Source organism: Rhinoraja longicauda, chromosome 22, assembly GCF_053455715.1.
Source record: "Rhinoraja longicauda isolate Sanriku21f chromosome 22, sRhiLon1.1, whole genome shotgun sequence".
Taxonomy (NCBI): Eukaryota; Metazoa; Chordata; class Chondrichthyes; order Rajiformes; family Arhynchobatidae; genus Rhinoraja; species Rhinoraja longicauda.
Genome location: NC_135974.1, coordinates 14,390,877 through 14,418,063, shown reverse-complemented (window position 1 = coordinate 14,418,063; position 27,187 = coordinate 14,390,877). Strand labels below are relative to the sequence as shown.

At 48.9% G+C, this 27,187-nt stretch overlaps 1 protein-coding gene across 11 annotated transcripts in view; it reads left to right on the top strand.

Annotated features, from left to right (window-relative positions):
* LOC144604409 (PHD finger protein 20-like) overlaps positions 1-19,170 on the top strand; it is a 57,252-nt gene extending 38,082 nt beyond the window's left edge. For 8 of the 11 annotated variants that reach the window (XM_078418785.1, XM_078418795.1, XM_078418787.1 and 5 more), the window contains 8 exons: positions 2,048-2,218; positions 5,401-5,585; positions 6,284-6,383; positions 9,065-9,260; positions 9,822-10,236; positions 11,476-11,496; positions 15,877-16,060; positions 18,398-19,170. In XM_078418785.1, the coding sequence (XP_078274911.1) occupies positions 2,048-2,218; positions 5,401-5,585; positions 6,284-6,383; positions 9,065-9,260; positions 9,822-10,236; positions 11,476-11,496; positions 15,877-16,060; positions 18,398-18,540 (1,415 nt within the window). In that variant the 3' untranslated portion in view covers positions 18,541-19,170. The remainder of the gene's footprint in view (positions 1-2,047; positions 2,219-5,400; positions 5,586-6,283; positions 6,384-9,064; positions 9,261-9,821; positions 10,237-11,475; positions 11,497-15,876; positions 16,061-18,397) is intronic. The other 3 variants (XM_078418786.1, XM_078418790.1, XM_078418788.1) reach the window with 3 other exon arrangements.
* The last annotated feature ends 8,017 nt before the right edge of the window (positions 19,171-27,187 follow it).

Here is a 27,187-nt window from a genome sequence, read left to right as displayed (position 1 = left end):
AACGAGGAGAAGACAGTAAATGCCATTGCTGATTTCTGTGGAGCAGTCATTTCCAGCACAGACTGGATATTGTAAATCCCATGCATTTTTCCACGTGTTAAAACATGCATTGTTCTTTCAGCAGGTGGCAGTAGTGGTGTGTGTGCGAGTACGGGTGTGTATATGCGTGTACACGTGACTCACGGATGTGTGCACGCTCGCGCGGGTGTTTTTGTTGAATGCTTTCACCGTGGCAAAGGCCCTAACCAATCCCCGGAATTATTTCCCCATCTGTTCCTCTGGTTGCCTCTGAATATTGAAATTCATCTCCAGCAGGCCGATGAATTGTTCCCAATCACCTGGATGGCCAGGTAACAGAATGACAATGCACTGTTTGTTATCTCCTGGGGTTAGTGTTTGAAGGACCGATGAGGCTTTATAAGGCACTGGGCCAGACTGCGTTTAGAGTATTGTGAGCAATTTTGGGCTCCTTATATGAGGAAGGATGTGCTGGTGTTGGAGAGGGTCCAGAGGAGGTTCACGAGAATGATCCTGGGAATGAAGTATCTTCTTCTTGCGTTTGAGGCAGCAGAAGTTATGAAGCTGCTTCTGCTTCTGTCTCTGTCTCTGTTTGTTGTCGTTCCCCTGACTGAGGTCAGTTGACAGGGCTCACCACGGGGAGGTCGACATGGTGAGCCCCGGAATGAAGTATGATGAGCATTTCATGGCACTGGGCTTGTACTCGCTGGAGTTTAAAAGGTTGAGGGGGGACTGAATGAAACTTACCGAATAGTGAAAGGCCTGGATAGAATGGATGTGGAGAGGCTGTTTCCACTAATGGAGCCATTCGGCCCATCAAGTCTACTCCTCCATTCAATCATGGCTTATCTATCTTTCCCTCTCAACCCCATTCTCCTACCTTCTCCCCATAACGCCTAACTCCCGTACTAATCAAGAAACTCAATCTCTGCCTTAAAAATATTCATTGACTTGGCCTCCACAGCCGTCTGTGGTAATGAACTCCACAGATTCACCACCCTCTGGCTAAAGAAATTCCTCATCATTTCCTTCCTAAAGGTATGTCCTTTTGTTCTGAGGCTGTGGCCTCCAGTCCTGGACTCTCCCACTAGTGGAAACATCCTCTCCACATCCACCCTGTCCAAGATTTTCACTTCAGCACTTGGTAGGTCCAAGCAGAACATGTTCCTTGATGTTCTCCCTCCCCACACCCATGGATCCCCCAAAGTGGTTCATCTCTCCGCCTGGTTCGGGCGGCAGTCTGGGCAGGCTAATTAAGACACAAAATGCTGGAGCAACTCGGTTGTCAGGCAGCATCCCTGGAGATCGTGGATAGGTGTAGGACGGAACTGCAGATAGCCACAAAATGCTGGAGTAACTCAGCGGGTCAGGCTGCATTACTGGAAAACATGGAGGAAATCGCGTAACTTTTTCTCCTTGCTCTTCTCTTTCATTCCTGTGTGCGACCCACAACAGACAAACAAGGCAGTTAAGTTATTTAGAAAAAAGCTGATGAGAAACTGGATAACTATTCCACTTGTTTAAGAAGGAACCGCAGATGCTAGTTTGTACCGAAGATAGACACAAAATGCTGGAGTAACTCAGTAGGAGAAAATGAATAGGTAACATTTTGGGTCGGAACCCTTATTCGGACTGAAAGAGGAGGGGGGTGGGGGGAGGAAGGAAATACTGAAGGCGAGAAAAGGACAGAACAAATCAGGAAGGATGGAGCCCACAATGGCCCATTGTTGGCGGGGAAGGTGTGATAACAAGAGGTATACAAGGACGCGGCCAATGCAACATGGATAGGCGACGTTCCAGACCGATAAATGTTGGTCTTTCCTGAGATATTCACACGCAAGATAGCTTCTGCTCACCCCCTCGGATGGAGCGGTCTGGATCAGCGTTCCTTTTCTCCGAGATAACTCTGCCCTCTCAGGATCAGCGAATCGATGCTGTGTTCCCTTTGTTGCCAGTTTATTTATCTCACTGCAGGCCGATGTTGTTATTGAGCATGTTGTGCTGATGCCTTTGACTTCTTTGATCGCAGAGCTTTCTGACAGTGAAGAGAACATAGATGTCTCCAGAGATTGCCCACCTAAAAAATCCACATTCCTCTCAACCAGATCTTCCTCCTCTTACAAATTTCCCTTCTCCCATAAATACACAACCTTATGCACTTCTGACTCGGGATACCACATGGAAGGACTGAAATTTGACGGTTGGTGATCTGATTTTCTTTTTGCTTTTTTCTCCCACCTTCTCTCCAAAAATGCACAAAATGCAATGTCCTGTGTTGTATTTCAAAATATATTGTGGGATAGAAGGAACTTGCATTTGCCTGTGCAGGAAGGAATTGCAGATGCTAGTTTACGCCGAAGATAGACACAAAAAGCTGGAGTAACTCAACGGGTCAGGCAGCATCTCTGAAGAAAAGGAATAGGTGGCATTTCGGGTTGAGAAGGTACATAGAGCACATGAATGGAAGGTATGCAACGGGACAGATCAAAGCCAGCAACGATGATCGAGGAGAGGTGGAGCCCACACGACAGCCAGCAATGGACCATTGTGGGCTCTAACTTTCATTGGTGAGTTCTCATCCACGTGAAAGAGGGTGGGGGGAGCTGGAGGCTGAAAAGGTCTTTTGGGATCTTGGTACATTTTGTTAGCGAAGATGTTTCCACGTTTAGAAAGGAAATTAGGAATTTCTATCATCAGAGGGTGGTAAATCTGTGGAATGCATTGCCAAAGGTGGCTGTGGAGGCCAAGTCAATTGATGTTTTTGATGCAGTGATTGACAAATTCTTGATTAGTAAAGGTGTCAGGGGTTATGGGGAGATGGCAGGAGAATGGGAAGGATAGATCAGCCATGATTGAATGGCGGTGCAGACTCGATGGACCAAGTGGCCTAGTTCTGTTCCAATGACTTGTGAACATGTGGAGAGGGAGGAGAAGAAACTAGAAGTCAACACATGCAAGTTTTAGTGCTAAAAAATCAATGTAATTAGTGGAAAAAGAGAGTGCCAAGAAGAAGGCACTTGCCAACTAGAACCAGTTTGAGATGACCAGCACAGTTGGATGTTAGATCAGAGACAAAGGTTGAGTAGGGTAAGAGTAATTTGGATCACAAACGCCAACATGGACTGTTAGGGCTGATGTTCCACATGGTTGATAGAATTTTTAAAGAGCTATTGGCTTGGATATATTGGCATGTTTGCACTCCCATTTTAATCCCCAAAGTGCCCCCGGGGTGCATTTTTATAGATATCGCAGAAACAGGCCAAGCTAGCCTGCACCGGCCAGCGATCGCCCCGTACACTAGCACTATCATACATACTCGGGATCATTTACAACCAAAGTCAATTAATCTACAAACCTGTACGTCTTTGGAGTGTGGGAGGAAACCGGAGCACCCGGAGAAAACCCACACGGTCACAGGGTGAACGTACAAGCTCTGTACGGACAGCACCCATAGTCTGGTTTGAACCCGTGTCGCTGGTGCTGTAAGGCAGCCTCTCTACCGCTGCCCCCCCTGAAGAACGCCAGACGGGGACACGGGGAGATGTAGGGAGGAGATTCCTGAGCTTGCAGCCCCAGGGATAGTGGGATGCTCACCGTTCAGAGCCAGTCAAGAGGCCTGCGATGAGCAGCACAGATGAGACCCAGGCTTTAGATGGTCTGCACACGATACATGTATCGCCCTTGGTACAAGGAGAGTTGACGTGGTCAGAAGCAAATGGCAGAAGCAGATTTGCAAGCGATTCAAGAAACAATTTGCACTTGATCGAAAGGTAAAGTGGAAGATTTAAAAGAAGTTGCAAGGTAGTATAATCAGGTGATGAATCCTTGCTAAAAGCGCAATGGTTCACTTATCTGCACCTCCACAGCTCCCTCCAGTATTTGTTAGTATAGTTTAGGGATACAGCGCGGAAACTGACCCTTCGGTCCACCAATTCTGCACCGACCAGTGATCCCCGCATATTAACACTATCCTACACACACTAGGGATAATTTACAATTACACCAAGACAACAAACCTACAAACCTGTAGGTCTTTGGAGAGTGGGAGGAAACCGAAGATCTCGGAGAAAACCCCCGGAGAGAACGTACAAACTCCGTGCAGACAGCACAAGTAGTCAGGATTGAACCCTGCTCTCAGGCGCTGTAAGGCAGCAACTCTACCGCTACGCCTCCATGCCACCTACTGGAGACAGGTAGCAAGGACACCTTTAGCCTGTGCATCCTTGCAAGTTCCAAAGCTTTGATGGATAGCAGTTTACAACTGTACTGTGCAACATTTGCACAAATATTCAGAGGCCTGAGTGTGTTAACCTGCTCCCTTTTACTCCGTGTCCTGCATGTTTGAAAACAAAGTATTGATTTTATGTAATGCTTTTCATACCTTTGGATTCAAATTTATTTTGCCTATTCACGGTTACAATGATGTACAGAGTTATAGCGCAATATTGATTGAAAACTATTTTGTTTGTCTTTGAAAAGACTTCACCATTTGGGAATAAGGCATCAAGTGGAAGAATAAGTATCTGAAGTTTATTTTGACGGGAAGGTTGGTGGGCAGGAGGGGGTGTCTATTCCCTCAGTTTTTAGAGACACAGCTTGGAAGCAGGCCCTTTGGCCCACCGAGTCCGCTCCGACTCACGATCCCCGTACACTAGCATTATCTTACACGCTGGGGACAATTTACAAAAGCCAATTAACCCACAAACCTGCACGTCTTTGGCATATGGGAGGAAACCGGAGCACCTGGAGAAAACCCACGTGGTCACAGGGAGAACGTGTAGATTTTGTACAGACAGCACCGGAGGTCAGGATCGAACCCGGGCCACCGGCGCCGTAAGGCAGCAACTCTATCACTGCCACCCCCCCCCAACCTGTTTATTGTTTGTGCCCGAGTATTCGTGTTGAGTCCTGCCTTTGTTAATGTTGATTGCATTGTATACATTTGTCCAGAAAGACCAAAGACATTCTGCAATGTTGACACTGACACCACTTCTGCACCGCACTTTTCTCTCTGCTACTCTCCCCCTCCTGTTCTTGGCCTCATTTCCAGCCTCCTCCTGCCCCCTTGTCACAGGACATTCGCAAGCTTTCATTTGCTCATTCATTCTCTCTGGGGGCATTCACCCACCCTCTGTGTTTTCCCCGAATTAGCCGACTCCTATTTTGCCCACGGGTTGTGTTAGCTGCAATCTGCCTCTGATCTTCCCCAGCACCCAGGGCCCAGTGTTTAATTTAGAGATTCAGCATGATGGAAACAGGCCCTTGGGCCCAGCCGGGTCTCTGGCGCTGAGAGACAGCAGCTCTACCCGCTGCGCCACTCTGCGTTGCTGTGTGTGATTCCCTTTCCGCTGGCGGAGCCTGACAGCGGTGCCCATGTGTTAGATGTTTCAGATGACGACCCCACGAGTGACTCGTCCACGGACAGCCTGCTGTGGAGCGATGACGAGTACAGTCAGGAGGTTGATGTGACCACCAACCCCTACGACACGGGCGACGGGGAGGACAGCCAGCTGGAGATCGTGCGCTGCATCTGCGAAGTGGAGGAGGAGAACGAGTTCATGATCCAGGTATCAACCACGTGTCGTAGAACAAATACAAATTATAACCACAACAATCCATCCAAGACAGCAAATCACAACAGCGTCACGGAGGGCTTTTGTGTTCCTTGAAAACGATCCATATCCCAATTTATTTATTGCCTATTTTTGAGTTTAGTTTATTGCCACCTGTACTGAAGTACAGTGTAAAGCTTTTTTGCCGATTTTCTTTCAACCGAGGGTTGAAAGACCTCCATAAATCCAGTCAAAGTTACGAGAGCACACTTGAAATCCCCCCCCCCTCCCCCCCGGAAAGTGTGGCTCATCGGGACTTCCACGCCGATCGGCGGCTGGAATTTGCCCCCTGTGGCTGGGGCTCTGGAACTCCGGCCCGGCTGGAGTCGGCAGATCTGTTCCCATTGCTGACTTCCGAGGCTGACTTTGCAGGCCGGCCGGTATCTCAGCCCCTCGGTGGCCTAGATGGACCATCCCAGTACCGTTGGACTCCTCTTGGGGGCCGTGACCTCTGAAGGTCCGGCAAAACGGACAATCCGGAAAGGCTCTGGAATCAAGGGTGCCAGAAGAACGGTGGTGGACCTGTATCCCAACCATGGCATGCTCCGGCAATGTTATCTAGCTTGAGCGGTAGGCTTCAGAAACAGCTTGTCGTAAATGTCCAGGCTAATCTGTGAGCGGTAACTGATCTCACTCCCATGTTCCCCTGGCAGTGTGAGGAGTGTCTATGCTGGCAACACGGAGTTTGCATGGGCTTGCTGGAGGAGAGCGTTCCCGAGATCTACACCTGCTACATGTGCCGCGACCCACCAGGTGAGTGTCAGGTTTCCGTAACGAAATGTGGTCAAAGGTCACCTATACCTTTCCTCTGGAGTTGCTGCCTGACCTGCTGAGTTGCTCCAGCACTTTGTGTTTGTCTTTGGTATAAACCAGCATCTGCAACTCCTTGTGTTCCATTCTCTGGTGTCCTGCGCTCCAGGGCATTTTGAGTTGCCGAACCAGGTCATGATGCAACCAGTTAAAAATTCTCCCACTCGTGGAAACTTCTTGGCATCTACCCCATGATATCACCTCAGGATCTTTGTATGTTTCAGTAAGATCATTTATTCTTCTACATTCTGAAGTTCACAAGTCATAGGAGCAGAAGCAGGCCATTCGGCCCATCGAGTCTACTCCGCCATTCAATCATGGCTGATCCATCTTTTGCTCTCGACCCCATTCTCCTGCCTTCTCCCCGTAACCATGACACCCGTACTAATCAAGTGTCTGTCAATCTCTGCCTTAAAAATACATATTGACTTGGCCTCCACAGCCATTTGTGACAATGAATTCCACAAATTCACCACCCTCTGACTAAAGAAACCCCTCCTCATCTCCTTTCTGAAGGTACATCCTTTTATTCTGAGGCTATGAAGAGTATAGGTAGGTTTTTTTAGCTGCTTGCAATCAGAAAATTCTCTCATAGAACATAGAAGAGTGCAGCACAAGAACAATGTGCCACAATGTTATAGACAATAGGTGCAGGAGGAGGCCATTCGGCCCATCGAGCCAGCACCGCCATTCAATGTGATCATGGCTGATCATTCTCAATCAGTACCCCGTTCCTGCCTTCTCCCCATACCCCCTGACTCCGCTATCCATAAGAGCTCTATCTAGCTCTCTCTTGAATGCATTCAGAGAATTGGCCTCCACTGCCTTCTGAGGCAGAGAATTCCACAGATTCATAACTCTGACTGAAAAAGTTTTCCCTCATCTCAGTTCTAAATGGCGTACCCCTTATTCTTAAACTGTGACCCCTTGTTCTGGACTCCCCCAACATTGGGAACATGTTTCCTGCCTCTAACGTGTCCAACCCCTTAATAATCTTATGTTTCGATAAGATCCCCTCTCATCCTTCTAAATTTCAGTGTATACAAGCCTAGTCGCTCCAGTCTTTCAACATATGACAGTCCCGCCTTTCCGGGAATTAACCTAGTAAACCTACGCTGCACGCCCTGTTTGTGTCGACCATGATACCGAGCTGAACTGATCTCATCTGCCTGCACGTGATCCATAAACTTCTATTCCCTGCACTTTCATGTGCCTATCTAAACCCCACTATTGTACCTTCTTCCACCACCACCCGGCAATGTGTTCCCGGCCCCCATCACCCGCTGTGTAAAAATAAAACTTGCCCTGAACATCGCCATTAAACCTTCCCCCTCTCACCTTATAGCAGTGCCCTCTAAATGTCGCAGATTTCCATCCTGGGGAAAAGGTTCTGACTGTCTCCCCTATTTGTGCTTCTCATTATTGTATATACTTCTATTAAATCTCCCCTCAACCTCCGATATTAATCTAGGGTATTAATCTAGTGAATCTCTTTCAAACCGTCGCTCGTACAGGTTTACATCAAATAAGGAGACCAAAACTGGACAAAGTACTCAAGGTTTGGCCTCACCACCACCCTGTATGATTATTGCAACGTTCGCAACCCTATTGCAACCCTTCTTGCTATTTGCAAGAAGGTAATTGTGAAGCCAGCCTTCTGGGCTCCACGTCGAGTGGGGGTTACGGAGACTCAAGGAACTGCAGATGCTGAAAATCTTGAGCAAAACACAAAAGTGCAGGAGGCACTCAGCAGGTCGGGCAGCGTCTGTGGAGGGAATGTGCAGATAACCTTTTGTGTTGGGTCCCTTCTTCAGACTGAGTGAGGGATATGTTCAGTACGTGAGGGGGAATAGATACGGGTCAATGGTGCTTTATTGTCACACGTGTGAAGTGCAAACGCACAGTGCACTTCTTTTACAAACAGTCCAGTGGAGTACGGCCATACCATCCCCGATTAGCAATTCTACAGAAATAATCTACTGAGCCCACATACAAGAGGCGCCATGTTTCGGCACCATTTTCCAAGTCCAGCCCTCGCTCCAGTTGTTATGAGCGGTGCCCGATTCAGGCGAGCCCCAGGCTGCTGCGGCCTCCAGCCGTCGCCTTGCTTGGTCGACCAGCAACCAACGTCCTCTCCTCGCCCGTCCACCTTTGTACCTCGGTGGCGTCTCCCGCAGCCGACCTTGAAGGCGAATGCACAGGGTCTGATACCCAAGGTAAGGGGATCGAGGACAAGAGGACGTAGTTTTAAGGTGAGAGGGAAAAGATTTAAGAGGAACATGAGGGGGCGTCCTTTTCACACACAGAGGGTGGTGGTTAGGAAGGAAGTGCAGATGCTGAGAGACAAAATGCTGGAGTAACTCAGCGGTTCAGGCAGTATCTCTGGAGAACAGGAATAGGTGACGTTTTGGGTCGAGACCCTTCAGAGGTGGTTGAGGGAAGTGCCTTAACATATTGACAGGTACACGAAGAGGAAACGTTTGGAGGGATGTGGGTCAAATGCGGGACTAGCGAAGGTGGTCGGCATGGCTGTGTCGGGCCGAAGGGCCTTTTTATAGCTATGCGCTGTGTTCAGTTCTTGGCCTTTCCTATTGCGGATGATCGATCTGTTCTTTCTGCCGCAGAACATCGCTTGAGTTCTAGATATTGGTACGACAAGGAGTGGCTAAGCAGCGGCCACATGCATGGCCTGACCTTTCTCAAAGAGAACTACTCGCACCAGAACAGCGGCAATATAGTTGCTACACACCAGCTACTGGGCGATGTGCACCGCGTGATCGAGGTACTACACGGGCTGCAACTGAAGATATACATCCTACAGTAAGTAGAGGCACTGCTGGGGGTAACAATGAGCCAAAAGCTGCAATTTGTCATCAGTAATTATGATCACAAAGACTATTGAATCATCTTCCCAACAGTACACAGACGCACAGTGCTGGAGTAACTCAGCGGGTCAGGCAGCATCTACGGAGAAAAAGGATGGGAGACTTTTTGGGTTGGGACCCTTCTTCCGACTGAAAGTAGAGGGGAGGGAACTGGAGGAAAAGCACTACACATTTATGTGTATGTGACAAATAAACGACTATTGACTATTGATATTGAAATCAGGACCGGAAACTGATGACCAGGGAAGGGTGGAGCCCATAATGGCTGGGGAAGAGGTGACAATGGAGGGATACAAGGATGCGAACAGTGGAACTGGCAGGATGACTAGGGTGGGGGAGGAGGGAATGCAAGGGTTACTTGGAATTAGAGAAATCAACATTCATACCGCTGGGATGGAAGCTGCCCAAGCAAAATATGAGGTGCAGTTCCTTGGGTTCCAGTTCCTTTTCGCTTCTACCCCACTGGAATGGTGACTGTTGTCTGATTTGTCCTCAGGAACAAGGATCAGCCAGACCTGAAGCTGTGGTCCAAGCCCTGGCGGGTCAACTCCACCGCCATCGAGAAGCTGCGGGAGAGGCACAGTGCGCCCAGTGAAGACAGCAACAGCGGTCTGAGCGCCAGCGCGCCGGGCAGGACCCCGAACGGCACGTCGGAGCGGCAGAACAGGGTCCCGGTCATCGAGGAGTCCTACATCACCAGCGAGCACTGCTACCAGAAGCCCCGCGCCTACTATCCTGCCGCCGAGCAGCGGCTGGTTGTGGAGACCAGGAACTCCTCGCTGGACGAAGGTTTCGGGCGGATGCGGGAGAACGGGGATGAGACGCTGGCCGAGAGGTTCGGCAGGAACGTCGATGAAGACTCGGGGCGGCCTGACTACGATTTTCGTCAAGAGCAAGACAACGTCTGCAAGGTCAGTGACTCCCAGGGCGATCCTTGCACCGTGTTCCACAGACATAGACTTTGGTTGGACCGCATTTGGTGCATTGCGTGTAGTTTAATTTAGTGACACAGCATGGAAACAGGCCCTTTGGCCCACCGTATCCATGCCGACCAATGACAATAGACAATAGACGCAGGAGTAGTCCATTCAGCCCTTCGAGCCCGTACACTAGTTCTACACTACACATGAGGAACAATTTACAGAATCGTATTAACCTACAATCCTGCACGCCTTTGGAGTGCGGGAGGAAACCAGGGCACCCAGAGAAAACCCACATGGTCACAGGGAGAATGTATAAACTCCGTACAGAGGTCAGGATTGAACCCGGGGTTTCTAGCACTGTAAGGTGGCAACTCTACCGCTGCGCCACTGCTCCATCCTGGTTCTGGTCAACCCATTTCAGGAAGGATGTGGAGGTTTTGGAAAGGGTGCAGAGGAGGTTCACCAGAAAGATATCTGGATTGGAGGATATTGGCTACAAGGAGAGGCTCGACCGACTTGGACCATTTTCTCTGGAATGCCAAAGGTTGTGGGGGGTCCTGATAGAAACATAGAAAAATAGGTGCAGGAGTAGGCCATTCGGCCTTTCGAGCCAGCGCCACCATTCATTGTGCTGATCATCCAAAATCAGTACCCCGTTCCTGCTTTTCCCCCATATCTCTTGATTCCTTTTAGGGCTAAGAGCTGAATCTAACTCTCTCTTCAAAACATCAGAAGTGTATAAAATGATGAGAGGCACGGATAGGGTAGACCGTCAGAACCTTTTTCCCCAGGATGGAAATGTCAAAGACTAGAGGGCATAGTTTTAAGCTTTGAAGGGCAAGGTGTAAATGAACTGTGAGAGGCAAGTTGTACACAGAGGGTGGTGAGTGACTGGCATGTACTGCCAGGGATGCTGGTGGAGGCAGATACCATATTTAAGATGGCATTTTAAGGGGTTTTTGGATAGGCGCACGGATATACAGAGAATGGAGGGATATGGATCATGTACCGGTTGTAGGTAACCCATATCCCTCCATTCCCTGCATATCCACGCGCCTATCCAATACCCCCTTAAATCGTGTTCATCATTGGGATCGCGTCCAGCACAGACATTGTGGGCCGAAGGGCCTACTCCTGAGCTGTACTGTTCTATGAAAACTTTCTTCCATCAGCTGAAGCAGCCCCTGATGTCCTTGTTTGTTTGTTTGTTTGTTTGTTTGTTTACAGGACGAGAGCAGCACAGGCAAGGTAAGAGTTCTTTGTCCTTCCATGTCTTCCCTCAAGCCCAGCGGGTGGCTGGGCTGTCTTCCCTCAAGCCCAGTGGGTGGCTGGGCTGTCTTCCCTCAAGCCCAGTGGGTGGCTGGGCTGTCTTCCCTCAAGCCCAGCGGGTGGCTGGGCTGTCTTCCCTCAAGCCCAGTGGGTGGCTGGGCTGTCTTCCCTCAAGCCCAGTGGGTGGCTGGGCTGTCTTCCCTCAAGCCCAGCGGGTGGCTGGGCTATCTCAGGGGGCTGTGCCTAGAGTCACACTCAGTAACAGGGGACTGATTCTCTTCCCCAAAGGGTTTTAGTGCATCGCATGAGTTTCCACAGCAATCTGGTAGTTTTTAATTAAACCTTTTAATTACAAATCAAGTTCATTCTTTGAATATAAATTCGCTTGATGATGTGATGGAATTTCAGCTTCTGATTCCAGATCAATAGTCCAGGCCTTTAGATGCTCCCTGTTTTAATAATGTCCAGTAATAGCCACTGTCTAGTTTAGAGATAGAGCGCAGAAACAAGCCCTTCGGCCCGTGCCGACCAGCGATCATCCTGTCCACCAGTGCTATCCTGCACACTAGGGACCATTTACAATTTTACCGAAGCTAATTAACCTACAAGAGTGTGGGAGGAAACCAGAGCACCCAGAGAACCCCCATGTGGTCACAGGGAGAACGTACAAACTCCATACAGATAGTACCCATACTCAGTCTCTCTGGCGCTGAGAGGCAGCAACTCTGCACCACTGATCATGTAGCTGGTAATGGAATCGGACACGATGCAAGTGTGTTTACATAAAGCAAAAGGATTTGCCAACAGAGTTAGAGGCAACAAATCTGAGATTTGTTCCGCAAGGGCAGCTGCTTTGACATTCTCGCTTGGGGGAGATTAGAGGAAGACGCTGATTGTAATAACTCAGCGTCTGTCACAGACAACACACTGGCTTCACATGACTACAGGCGCACAGAATTGGCCTTTGTTTTTCACCAACCAATAATTAAACACCAGATTGTTGACCCGAACAAGTGATTGTTGATTGAGCAGCTAATGAAACATCTTTGTCAAGTCAAGTCAAGTCAAGTCAAGTCAAATTTATTTGTCACATACACATACTCGATGTGCAGTGAAATGAAAGTGGCAATGCCTGCGGGTTGTGCACAAAAATAATTACAGTTACAGCATATAAATAAAGTTAATAAGTTACTAAACATAGCACAAAAAGTGTCGACAAAAATTTAGTCTCTGGGGTTATCAAAGTTGACAGTCCTGATGGCCTGTGGGAAGAAGCTCCGTCTCATCCTCTCCGTTTTCACAGCGTGACAGCGGAGGCGTTTGCCTGACCGTAGCATCTGGAACAGTCCGTTACTGGGGTGGCAGGGGTCCCTCATGATCTTGCTTGCTCTGGATCTGCACCTCTAACAAAAAAGACTTTTCCTTCCAGAATTTTAATTTTAGTTTAACTATTGTCATGTGTACAGTGCAGGTACAGTGAAGTTTTATTGTTGCGTGCTATCTAGTCGGCAGCAAGACTATGCATGATTACAATCATGCCGTTCACAGATTAGGTACAGGATAAAGAGAATAACATTTAGTGCAGGATAAAGTCGGATTAAAGATGGTCAGAGGGTCTCCAATGAGGTAGGTGGGAGGTCAGGACCGCTCTCTAGTTGGTGATAGGATGGGTCAGTTGCCTGATAACAGCTGGGAAGAAACTGTCCCTGAATCTGGAGGTGTGCGTTTTCACACTTCTGTACTTCTTTCCTGATGGGAGAGGGGAGAAGAGGGAGTGACTGGGGTGAGTTTGGGCAAATTTGGCATTGCATATTTAGTGAATTTTGCCAGATTCCAAAAGTTTCTCACGTTTACAAATAAATTATTGTTCTTCAATGAATAAGCATAGTTTTGTCAAATGTTAAATTCAATTTTTACATTGTGATTCTCTTCTTGCCTTTAGGTCCCAGTTTTCAGATTCTTCAGATTAGTTCTGATCTGAATGAAAAATCAGGAGAGCATAATGTAGTCATTTTCAGATTCCTGCCTATCCTGCTAAACAGAATTTGTTGCCTCATTTTATCAGCGCCTTGTTTAGTTTTGTTGTGTTTGGAGATGCAGTGTGGAAACAGGCCCTTCGACCCACTGAGTCCACGCCGACCACCGATCACCCTTTCGCATGCTTTCCCACTTTTACATCCTCACACCAGGGGCAATTTGCAGTTTATAGAAACCATTTCATCATCATCATCATCATCATATATATACAGCCGGAAACAGGCCTTTTCGGCCCACCAAGTCCGTGCCGCCCAGCGATCCCCGTGCATTAACACTATCCTACACCCACTAGGGACAATTTTTACATTTACCCAGCCAATTAACCTACATACCTGTACGTCTTTGGAGTGTGGGAGGAAACCGAAGATCTCGGAGAAAACCCACGCAGGTCACGGGGAGAACGTACAAACTCCTTACAGTGCAGCACCCGTAGTCAGGATCGAACCTGAGTCTCCGGCGCTGCATTCGTTGTAAAGCAGCAACTCTACCGCTGCGCTACCGTGACCTCCAAACCTGCACATCTTTGGAATGTGGGAGGTAACCTGCGGGAGAATGTGCACACTCCGCACAGACAGCACCCGTAGCTGGGATCGAACTCGGGTCTCTGGCGTTGTAAGGCCGCAGCTGTACTGCTGCGCCACTGTGCCGCTGTTGTTGGCTACAGAGTACATTGGGATAAACCTGGGTTGTGGAAATTGCTATTTGCATCTTTTTTTTGCAACTGTGCAAAGATGTAACTTTGCATCCTTTTTTTAATCTCCTGTTTGTCCCTGTTCCAAACTGATGTTGTCTGGGGAATGATCCCCAATGTCACCCATGGTCCCTGTGTTGATTCCTAACTTCCACTCCCGCACTTTTAAAAGCAGCAAATTGTTCCTGCCATTGTTAGGAGTGTGATTTAGTTCCACTGTGCTTTATCTGTCACGTGTGCAACTACACAGTGGGATCCCTTTTGCACAACTTAGCACGCGGGCACCGCCATGTTTTGTGGCCATTTCCAAAGTCCAGTGTCCCGTCCGCCCGCACGCTGGGTCCACAGGAGCAGTTCCCTATCCAGGCAAGCCCCAGGCTCCTGCAGGGCCTCCCTTCGTCACCTTCGACCAGATCGTTCCTCTCCCCGCCCGGCCTCTTTATGTCCTGGGGCAACTCCTGCAGCCGACCCCGCATCACCCTCCTCCCGGCCCCTGATCCTCGCGGCCGATGTCTACAGCGGCTCCCTCCTGGTCTGCCAAACCTTCGAGTCCCCGTTCCTCGGCTGCGACCTCAGAAGGTATTGGCCACGATATGCTGCCGGAACCCCGGCAGGGGCCTCATAATGTGACGGTCATGAGTTCAAGACTCACAAGAGGCACTAGTTTAGAGCAGGGCAGCTGATAGAGCTGCAGCATACAACACAGGTACACCACAGATAAAGGCCCTTCAGACCACATCAACGCCGGACAGGATGCCAAGACCATCTGTAGACGTTAGAGATACAGCACAAAAACAGGCCCTTCGGCCCACTGAGTCTGCAGAAACTAGCGATCCCCATACACTCACAATGTCCCACACACTAGGAATGATTCACAATTTTACCAAAGCTAACTAACCTGCCCCTCTTTCGTTGCCCCTCCCTCTCTCTGCCCCTCTCCCGCCCTCTCCCTCTCCCTCCCTCTCCCTGTCTTCTCCCACTCCCTCTCCCTCTCCCACCCTCTCCCTCCCTTTCTCACTCTTCCCCCTCTCCCTCTCTTCCCCCTCCCTCTCTTCCCCCCCTCCCTCTCTTCCCCCTCGCCCTCTCTTCCCCCTCTCCCTCTCTTCCCCTCTCCCTTCTTCCCCCTATTCCCCCCTCTCCCTCTCTTCCCCCTCTCCCTCTCTTCCCCCTCTCCCTCTCTTCCCCCTCTCCCTCTCTTCCCCTCTCCCTCTCTTCCCCTCTCCCTCTCTTCCCCTCTCCCTCTCTTCCCCTCCCCCCCTCTCCCTATCTTCTCCCTCTCCCTCTCTTCCCCCTCTCCCTCTCTTCCCCCGCTCCTCTCTTCGCCTCCCCCCTCTCCCTCTCCACCTCCCTCTCCTCTTCCCCCTCTCCCTCTCCACCCCTCTCTCCCTCTCCATCCCTCTCCCTCTCTTCCCCCTCTCCCTCTCTTCCCCCTCTCCCTCTCTTCCCCCTCTCCTCTCCATCCCCCTCTCCTTCTCTTCCCTCTCTCCCTCTCTTCCCCCTCTCCCTCTCTTCCCCTCTCCCTCTCTTCCCCCTCTCCCTCTCTTCCCCCTCTCCTTCTCCATCCCCCTCTCCTTCTCTTCCTCTCTCCCTCTCTTCCCCTCTCCCTCTCTTCCCCCTCTCCCTCCTGTCAGGTCCTTGGCAGTGGGCCGGTAGCTGAGCCTCAGGGTGAGCAGGAGAGCCGTGGGCCGAGGCAGGGGGAGGAAGGGGGAGCGGGTGACTCCAAGCTGCAGTGGCAAGTCAACCTGCTGGCACACGTGGAGTCTCTCCAGGACGAGGCCTGTCACAGGATGGAATTCATCGAGAGAGAGCTGGATGGTGAGTCATGGTCATAGGCTAGTCCCACCTAATCCATCTAAACCGTTATCATCCATGTACCTGTCCAAATGTCATTTAAATGCTGTTATAGCACCTGCCTCAACTCCCTCCGCTGGCAGCTCATTCCATACACCTACCCGCCCGCCGCTGCCCTCTGAGTGGAAAAGGTTGCCCCTCGGGTTTGTATTAAATCTTGCACATATGTCCTCTTGTTTTTGATTTCCCTACCCTGGGTAAAATATTCCGTACATTCACCCAATCTGTTCCTCTCATGATTTACTATCACCACCTCAGCTAGTGATGAGGTAAAACTTTTTCAGTCAGAGAGTTGTGAATCTGTGGAATTCTCTGCCTCAGAAGGCAGCGGAGGCCAATTCTCTGAATGCATTCAAGAGAGAGCTAGATAGAGCTCTTAAGGATAGCGGAGTCAGGGGGGTATGAGGAGAAGGCAGGAACGGGGTACTGATTGAGAATGATCAGCCATGATCACATTGAATGGCGGTGCTGGCTCGAAGGGCCGAATGGCCTCCTCCTGCACCTATTGTCTATTCCCGGTTTCAGATACCTGGGTGAAAAAAAAATCTTCAACTCCTCCCGAAATCTCTTATCCTCGGGCCTTGCAGCTCGGAAACGGGTCCCTTGGCCCAACTTGCCCATGTCCACCAAGATGCTCCATCTAAGCTCATCCCACCTGCCCACGTTTGGCCCATATCCATCTAAACCTTTCCTATTCGTGTATCTGTCCAAAGGGTCAGCAGTAGATTCCGACCTGAAACGTCTCCCATCATTTTCTCCAGAGATGCTTCCTGACCCGCTGAGTTACTCCAGCACTGTGTCTATTTTCGTTATAAACGAGCATCTACAGTTCCTTTCTACACACTACCTGTCCAAATGTCTTTGACATGCTGTTTGTAGTACCTGCTTCATCTACCTCCTCTGGCAGCCCGGTCCATATACCCACCACCCTCTCTGTACAGTGTGGGTGGGAGAGAGAGTGGGGGGTGTGGCTGATCCTCCCCAATCAACCCGAAACGTCACCCATTCCTTCTCTCCTGAGATGCTGCCTGACCTGCTGAGTTACTCCAGCATTTTGTGATTCCTTCGATTTGTACCAGCATCTGCAGTTATTCTCCTACACTCCCCAATCAACAGGGAAACACGCGAGTGGGGCGGGTGAGGTGTTTCCTCTGGTCCGTTTGCCCCACAGTGTCGGTGAATGAGACAGGACCAGGTCTTCTTGGGATGCTTACAGAGATGTGTTCACTCATTGGGCAAGACTTGAGTGGGGAGATTACAAGATAAGGGGCTGGTCTTTAAAAAACAGGATGCACAATGGAGCAGCGGTAGAGTTGCTGCCTCACAGTCGCAGAGACCCGGACCTCGAGTGCTGACTGTGGAGTTTGACGTTCTCCCTGTGACTGCGTGGGTTTTCTCCGGGTGCTCTGGTCTCCTCCCACACTCCAACAACATGTGGGCTGGTAGGAGTGGATGCGAAAGTGAGGTGACCATAGAACTAGTGTGAATGGGTGATGGCTGTGCAGCATGGGCTGAAGGGCCTCTTTTCATGTTGTTTCTTTGGATAGGATAGGTTTAGAGGGATAGGGGCCAAACGCAGCCAGGTGGGACTAGTGTAGATGAGGCAAGTCGGTCGGCGTGGGCAGCATCTGTGGAGCTGGGTGACGTTCAGAACCCTTCTTCATACTGAAAGTAGAGGGGGTTGGGGGGGGGGGGGGGGGGGGGGGGGGGGGGTGGGGAGGGGGTAACTGGAGGTGAAAAAAGGCCAGAATAAATCGGGACCAGCAGCAGATGACCAAGGAAGGGTGGAGTCCATAATGGCCCATTGTAGGTTGGGGAAGAGTTGATAACACAGGGATGCAGGGATCAAAACAGAGGACCTAGTAGGACGACTGGGGGGAGGGAAGAGAAAATGCAGAGGTTACTTGAAGTTACCCAAGCGACATATGTGGATAGATATAGCTGAACTAAATGAATAGACTTTAGAGAAACAGCCCAGAAACAGGCCCTTCGGCCCACTCAGTCCATGCTGACCAGCAATCATGCGTACACCAGCACTATCCTACACACTAGGGACAATTTAACCAATGAACCTACAAACCTGTACGTCTTTGGAGTGTGGGGGGAAACCAGAGCACCCGGAGAAAACCCACACGATCACAGGGAGCATGTTCAAACTCCGTACAGACAACACCGAAGTCGGGATCAAACCCGTGTCCCTGGCGCTGTAAGGCAGTAACTCTACCGCCGCACCGCACTAGTTCACGGCTGCTGCAAGCTCTTCCTTGTGTGTAATTCCATCTCCTTTGTTTGTCCCTCTAGTTCTGGAGAGCTGGCTGGACTACTCCGGCGAGCTGGAACCCCCGGATCCATTGGCAAGGCTGCCTCAACTCAAGAACAGGATGAAGCAGCTGCTTGCGGACTTGGGCAAGGTGCAGCAGATCGCCTCCTACTGTCCCGTGTGAGCAGTGCCTCTAACGGTGGCGGACGCTCCCTCGACCAGAGGCTGCTGCCTGGCGGGGGGAGGGGGGTCGGACATCCCATGGCCCAGGGGACCCCACCATCGCCAACCCTGCCCACGTACGCCCACGCCAGTAAACGGAAGCCACTTGGATCTGCATTTAATGCCGACAAATCCGGACTCGTGTTTGTACTTTTTATTCTGTCTGTCTACGTTTTGCGTCAGTTCTTGAGCCCTCTCGTGGAGTTCCGCGGCGTTAACGAGAGGGAGCTGGCCCCCGGTTTGCAGCTTTGACTCGCGGTCGAGGGGAAGACGAGGCCCTATGATCGCCGCCCATCCGCACGCCCCCTGCTGGTTCTGTGTTGCTCGAACACCCAGTGTCGTTGGATATCATCGGAGAGCGTGATTGTCCAAGAGAGGTGGGGGGGGGGGGGAGGGAGGGGGGCTGGAAAAGCATTGTAAAGAATTTAGTACTTTCTTAAATCCTTGTGTCGATCTTTGTTGCTGTTTTATTTTGAATGGTAAACACTACTGGCGTGTGGGCAAGGCAGGGATGGGTGTGACAAGGTCAGGCAAGGCAGTCCAGGAGCATTAGTTTAGTTAAAGGTAGACACAAAATGCTGGAGTAACTCAGTGGGACAGGCAGCACTGATTCGGGTCGGGTCCCTTCTTCAAACTGAAGATCAGTCTGAAGAAGGGTCTCGACCCGAAACATCACCCATTCCTTCTCTCCAGAGATGCTGCCTGTCCCGCTGAGTTACTCCAGCATTTTATGTCTACCTTCGATTTAAACCAGCATCTGCTGTTCTTTCCTACTAGTTTAGTTAAGTTTAGAGATACAGTGCAGAAACAGCCCCTTTGGTCCACGGCGTTCACATCGACCAGTGATCACCCCGTACACTAACACTATCTTACACACCAGGGATCATTTACAATTTACCAAAGCCAATTAACCTACAAACCTGTACGTCTTTGGAGTGTTGGAGAAAAATGGAGCACCCGGGAAAAACCAACGCGGTCACAGGGAGAACGTACAATCTCCGTACAGACAGCACCCATCGGCAGAATCAAACCCAGGTCTCTGACGCTGTGCCACCATGTGCACTAAGTGGAGGGGTGCTGGGCCTGGTAATTTGGGGACTCCCGGTGCAACTTTGGATCCTGCAGTCCTGAAGCGGTTAACTCATCGTGATTCAGGTCACAGACTCTTGGTTTAGTTTAGTTTATTGTCACGTGTACTGAGGTGCAGTGAAAATCATTTTGTTGCGTGCTAACCAGTCGGCGGTAAGACTATACATGATTACCCAGCCATTAGTGATGTTCCAAACAGTTGATTTGCTAAGCCTAAGGTTTGGCTGATGTCTCTTAACAGTTTTATTCTTGTTTCTCAGTCTCATAATGGCTTCTTTGACTTTCATTGGCATAACTCGTGTTGATAAACAGCAGTAAAAGTTTCCAAAGGTGATAGAAAGACTGGAGGAAAGAGTAGGTGCTGAGAGCTCTCTTATACTTGCATTACGGAGGCAATTAAACACACCTGAGCAATTTACAAAGACATGTGAAGCCGTGTGTCCCAAACATTATGGTTCCCTGAAATGGGGGGGACTATGTATAAACACAGCAGTCATTTCTACATGGTGAAACCGAAATGTATAAAAAATTATAAAATGTACAAAATGCCATTTCTCAACAGTGGCACAGCGGGTAGAGCCACTGCATCAAGCCGCCAGAGGCCCGGGTTGGATCCTGACCTCGGATGCTGTCTGTGTGGAGTTTGCACGTTCTCCCTGTGACCTCGTGGGTCTCCTCTGGGTGCTACGGTTTTCCCCCACATCTTAAAGACGTGCCGGATTGTAGGTTAATTGGCCCTCTGTAAATTGCCCCTAGTGTGTAGCATGAAGATGTGAAAGACATTGAACTAGTGTCCATGGGTGGATGGATGATGGGTCCGGTGGAATCGGTGAGCTGAAGGGTCTGTTTCCATGCTGTACTTCTAAACTAAACAAAACCTTTTTGTGTGGCCCAGCCTACGCTGTTCAATAAACTGACTGGAAATAAAAACACAAAATGCAGGAAAAACTCAGTAGATCAGGCAGCATCTGTGGAAAGAGAAACGGTTTATCGTAATGGTTTATTGTGCGGGCGACACTTCTAACTCTTGAACACTGAGACTCTGCCACTTACAAAGACTAACATTTGTTCTGATGAGGAGTCTATGTCCTGATATGTCGGCTGCTTCTCTCTCCACAGATGCTGCCTGACTTGCTGAGTTAATCAGCATTTTCTGTTTTTATTTCAGATTTGTAACATCCGTAGGTATTTTCATTTTCACCGAACTGCCTGTTTCTTGACCACTAGAGGGCTGTAAATGCTCAGTTCTGAGTATATTCAAGGCCAAGACTTAAGAAAACAAAGTACTGGAGGAATTCAGCAGCTTCTGTGGAGGGAAACGTACAGACGACATTTCGGATTTGAAAAAAAACGGAGAGGTTTTAAGGGTTAAGGGAGGCACGGTGATGCAGCGGGCAGTGCTGCTGTCTCACAGTGATGCAGCGGGCAGTGCTGCTGCCTCACAGTGATGCAGCGGGCAGTGCTGCTGCCTCACAGTGTCTGAGAATCGGGTCCAATCATGACCTTGGGTGCTATATCTTGTGTGAGGTTTGCATGTTCTACCTGTGACCGTGAAGATTTTCTCCTGGGTGCTTCAGTTTCCTCCTGTGTCCCAACAACGTGCCCGTTTGTAGATTAATTCTGTAAAATGTCCGCTAGTGTGTAGGGAGTGGATGCGAAAGAGGGATTGATGGGCGACGTGGACCTGGGTGGGCCCAAGGGCCTGATTCCATGCTCTTGTCTTCCAATCAATCAATGAAATGAGCTTGTATCTTGACAAGGTGGTTGTAGCAAGGACTATTCCTCTTGCGGGCGACTCGTGGGGTTACAAGAAAGCGGGGAAACATAGAACTAGTGTGAATGGGTGATCGATGGTCAGCATGGAGTCTGGGATGAAGTGAGTCTCTCTCATTCAATCAATGAGGGTTCCATTCCTGAGAATAGTCTGTGATTCCATTTCACCGTAAATCAGAGAGGTCCATTTTCTGTGGTTATTTATATTGCATCACTCTACAGATACTTATCTCTTTCATTTCATTCAATGATCGCCTCACCCTAGCACTACCCATAATTAAACCAGTGGGACAGATGCTTTATCCAGTCATTACTCCATAACGCGTAACATTTTTATCATTATTACAAGTTTGTAAAAAACCTTTCAAAGTTATAGACAATAGGTGCAGGAGGAGGCCATTCGGCCCTTCGAGCCAGTACCGCCATTCAATGTGATACCATACCATACACATACAGCCGGAAACAGGCCTTTTCGACCCACCAAGTCCGTGCCGCCCAGCGATCCCCGTACATTAACACTATCCTACACCCACTAGGGACAATTTTTTTAATTTTTTTTAACATTTACCCAGCCAATTAACCTACATACCTGTACGTCATACCTGATCATGGCTGATCATTCTCAATCAGTGACCCGTTCCTGCCTTCTCCCCATACCCCCTGACTCCGCTATCCTTAAGAGCTCTATCTAGCTCTCTCTTGAATGCATTCAGAGAATTGGCCTCCACTGCCTTCTGAGGAAGAGAATTCCACAGATTCACAACTCTCTGACTGAATTTTTTTTCTGCATCTCAGTTTTAAATGGCCTACCCCTTATTCTTAAACTGTGGCCCCTTGTTCTGGGCTCCCCCAACATTGGGAACATGTTTCCTGTCTCTAACATGTCCAACCCCTTAATAATCTTATACGTTTCGATAAGATCCCCTCTCATCCTTCTAAATTCCAGTGTATACAAGCCTAGTCACTCCAGTCTTTCAACATATGACCGTCCGGCCTTTCCGGGAATTAACCTGGTAAACCTACGCTGCACGCCCTGTTTGTGTCGACCATGATACCGAGCTGAACTGATCTCATCTGCCTGCACGTGATCCATAAACTTCTATTCCCTGCACTTTCATGTGCCTATCTAAATGTCGTTTAAACCCCACTATGGTATCTGCTTCCACCACCACCTGGCAATGTGTTCCCGGCCCCCATCACCCGCTGTGTAAAAATAAAACTAACCTAGTAAACCTACGCTGGGAGGCTTTATTCCTTGGACAGCAGGAGGTTGTGGGGGTGATTGTTTAGAGGTCTATGGAATCGTAAGGGGAACAAATGGGGGGGAATGCAGAGTCTTTTACACGGGCTAAGGGAATCAAAAACAAGAGGGCATAGGTTGAAGGTGAGAGGGGCAAGATTTAATACAAACCTGAGGCACCTTTTTCCACTCAGGCTGGTGGGTATATGGAACGAGCTGCCGGAGGAGGTAGTTGAGGTAGATATTACAACAGCATTTAAAAGGCACTTGGGTGGGTAGATGGATAGAAAAGGGTTAGAGAAAATATGGGCCAAATGCAGGTAAATGGGAATAGCTTAAATATGGCATCTTGGTTGGCATGGATAAGTTGGGCCAAAGGTCCTGTTACCATGCTGCAGGGTCCTAAAGTTGCATAAGGTCTGATTTCTCTAAGACAGATGATGCTTAACCAGGGAATGCGCTGTATATTCTATAATGCCCTACTCAATAGCTCTGTACCAAACAATCCACGGTGGCTCACCATGTTACCTCAAGATCATTTTTTGCCCAATTTTGTTATCATCACCTACATCTTAATGATGCTTCTTTTCAAGTGCAAAGCAACTATGTTTAATGGCAATCTCCCCTCCCCCCCCCCGCCCAATCCCTGCAACGAATCTGAAGAAGGGTCCCGACCCGAAACGTCACCTATCCATGTTCTCCAGGGATGCTGCCTGACACTGAGTTACTCCAGCACTTTGTGCCTTTCCTTGCTAAACCAGCAGCTGTAGTTCTTTGTTTCTATATTTATTGGCAAGCTGGCATCTTCTAAATTCTGGTGGAGAAACTAAATATGTCACTGCACACGATCTACTTGATTGCCTGTATGCTACCCTGATTATTTCAGTTTTACCAGAATTGTACATTTTATTTCTGTTGAATTGTGGATTAAGCATTTGCATTGGTGTTTTTCCCCCTGTGTTGCTTGTAAGTGGGGCACAGGTGGCTGGTTTTATAGAGTAACCGTTCTGAGCTGAGGTAAGATGTCTTAATCTTTTCAAGTTCAAGGCGACGGGGCAGCACAGTCACGCAGCTGGTAGAGTTGCTGCCTCACAGCGCTGTCGACCTGTGTTTGTTCCTGACCACGGGTGCTATCTGTACAGAGTTTGTACCTTCTCCCTGTGACTGTAGATTTCCTTTGGGTGCTCCGATTTCCTTCCACATCCCAAAGACGTGCAGGTTTGTAGATTAATTGTCTTCTGTAAATTGTCCCTAGTGTGGTTAAATGGTACTTTATTGTCAATAGACAATAGACAATAGGTGCAGGAGTAGGCCATTCGGCCCTTCAAGCCAGCACCGCCATTCAATGTGATCATGGCTGATCATTCCCAATCAGTACCCCGTTCCTGCTTTCTCCCCATACCCCCTGACTCCGCTATCCTTAAGAGCTCTCTCTAGCTCTCTCTTGAATGTATTCAGAGAATTGGCCTCCAATGCCCTCTGAGGCAGAGAATTCCACAGATTCACAACTCTCTGACTGAAAAAGTTTTTCCTCATCTCTGTTCTAAATGGCCTACCCCTTATTCTTAAACTGTGGTCCCTGGTTCTGGACTCCCCCAACATTGGGAACATGTTTCCTGCCTCTAATGTGTCCAACCCCATAATAATCTTATACGTTTCGATAATCTATCGTATTAATGTCATATATGTAGGTACTGTGAAATTCCTTTTTTACATACAGTTCAGTAAAAACCTCACTAGACATCAGCACAATCAGATTTGTGCAAAATTCATAGAGTTATACAGTGTGAAAGGGCCTTCAGCCCAACCTGCCCACACCAACCAACATGCCTCATCTACTCTAGTCCCTCCTGCCTGCATTTGGCCCATATCCCACTAAATCTATCGTATTAATGTGCCCATCTAGATGTTTCTTATACATTGTGTTTTTTTAAAAAGAGTAGGGAGTGGGTGAGAAAGTGAGATAACACAACTTGTTTGAACAGTTGATCGATGATCTGCGTGGGCTGAAGGGCCTGTTTCCATGTTCTATCTCCAAACTAAACTACGATGAGAGTGGCTCCAAGTATTGGCAATCCTTCAAAAGGGTTCTTAAACTCAGCGATCCAAATGGTGAAAAGTGGCTTGAAAGTGGATAATTCTGATAGTGATGTGGTGTTTAAGGATTATTTTTTTTGTATTCTGAGAAGCACCTAACAAATACCGAAGTGTTAATTTCCTGGTGCAGACAGCACCTAGTGACATTTGCTGTTCATGAACTTATTCAAGCTAACTTGAAAGACAGGGATACATACAGCCATGTCTGTTAGACTACACAGTGAGATCGGTAAAGTTGCAATGCCTAAATAAGTTCAATAGAAGTAAAGCTGCCAAATGATTGTTGTATAACCATTGATTAAATCTTAATCTGTGGCTTTCTTGTAAACGTGTACATTGCCTAATGTTGCAGTGGTGCAGCGGTAGAGTTGCTGCCTCACAGCGCCAGAGTCCCGGGCTCCATCCTGGCTACGGGTGCTGTCTGTATGGAGTTTGTACGTTCTCCCTGTGACTGCATGGGTTTTCTCCAGGTGCTCCGGTTTCCTCCCACATCCCAAAGACGTACCGGTTTGTAGGTTCATGGCTTCAGTAAATTGTCCCTAGTGTGTGGGATAGAACTAGTCAGTGTACAGGACATTGCTGGTCGGCGCAGACTTGGTGGACTGTATCTTTAAACTCTAAACCTCAACACCAGTCTCCAGTAGTGCAAGGCCATCATTTTTTTTTTTAAACTGATGCGGCATCATTAGCAAGTTCATAATTCATAGAGATCCCTAGCGTTATACAGCGTGGAAACAGGCCCTTCAACCCAACTCATCCATGCTGACCAAAATGCCACGTCGAAGTTGGTCTCACATCTCTCTAAACCTTTCCTTGCTCTGTATCTGTCCAAGTGTCTTTTTTACGAGGATGCTGAGAGGACTCGAGGGCCTGAGTATATAGGGAGAGGTTGAGCAGGCTCGGTCTCGATTCCTTGAGTGCAGGAGGATGAAGGGTTAATTGCCTTGGTATAATTGTAAATTGTCCCTAGTACGCGTCGGATAGTGTTAATGTGCAGGGATCGCTGGTCGGCACAGACTTGGTGGGCCGAAGGGCCTGTTTCTGTGCTGGGTCTCTAAACTAAAGCCTGTTATCCTGGGTCGGTGATGTCCTGGTGAGGTTGTTGATCTCTCTGGCAATCTGTTGCTGCAGGCTGTGGACGAAGTCCCAGGATTAGAGGAATCCTCCAGTTTACTTTACAGATGCCCACCTTCTGACCCCACCCACCCAAATATAGTTTGAACAAAACCACAGAACAAAACAGGAAAAAATATTGATCTTGCCCAGGCTTTCAGATGACTTCCTGTGGCGGTGGTCATCTCTCTCACCCTCTTGCTTTTAATAGTTCTGTGGTTAGCATTTGCTGAAATGCATCTCTATATCAATTTACAATTTTGGTTTGAGTGTTCAGACAACTTGACGCATGCAATCAAATATAATTTTCCACTGTGTCATCACTAGCATGATTTAATTTAGATATACAGCGTGGAAACGGGCCCTTCGGCCCACCGGGTTCATGCCGACCCGCACACTAGTTCCATTCTGCACACTAAGGGCCATTTACAGAAGCCAAGTAACCTACAAACCTGTAGTGGGACCATGGAGCGGGTGGATACTGGAGCACCTGGAGAAAGAGAAGACCCATGAGGTGCCGGGGAGAACGTACAAACTCCACACAGCCAGCACCCGTGGTCAGGATCGAACCCGGACCTTTAGCGATGTAATGCAGCAACTCTACCGCAGCGCCACCGTGCCTCTGCCAGTTGTACAGGTCAGCCAATGCAAACGTTACTGGCTGGGAGAAAAGCCCAGTGGTTCACTGTTCGTAACTCTCCGAGAGTGGCTTAATACCAACCTCCTGCAGACTTACAAGCAGCTCCCGTCAGTCTTACCCCTAAGCTTGTTAACAAACAGGGATCAGAGCTTTGAACTGGTGAGTATTGCTCCCACTACCTCTGGTGTCCTGGGATCAATGTGCTGACTTAGAGCGCTCTTGAGTGGAGTTTGCACATCTTCCCTGAAACTGCATTGGTTTCTCCTGGGTGCTCTTGTTTCCTCCCATGTTCATAAGCCATAGGAGCAGGAATAGGCCATTTGGCACATCAAGTCTTCTCCACCATTCAATCATGGCTGACTTGTCTCCCTCTCATCTTCATTCTCCCATAACCTTTGACACCCTTACTAATCAAGAACCTATCAATATCCGTTATGAAAATACCCAATGACTTGGCCCGTGGCAATGAATTCCACAGAGTCACCACCCTCTTACTAAAGAGATTCCTCCTTATCTCCTTTCTAAATGTAAGTCCTTTTATTCAGAGGTTGTGCCCTCTGGTCCTAGACCCTCCCACTAGTGGAAACATCCTCTCTGACTCCACTGTATCCGAGCCTTTCACTACTCGGTAAGTTTCAATTAGGTCCCCCCTCATAT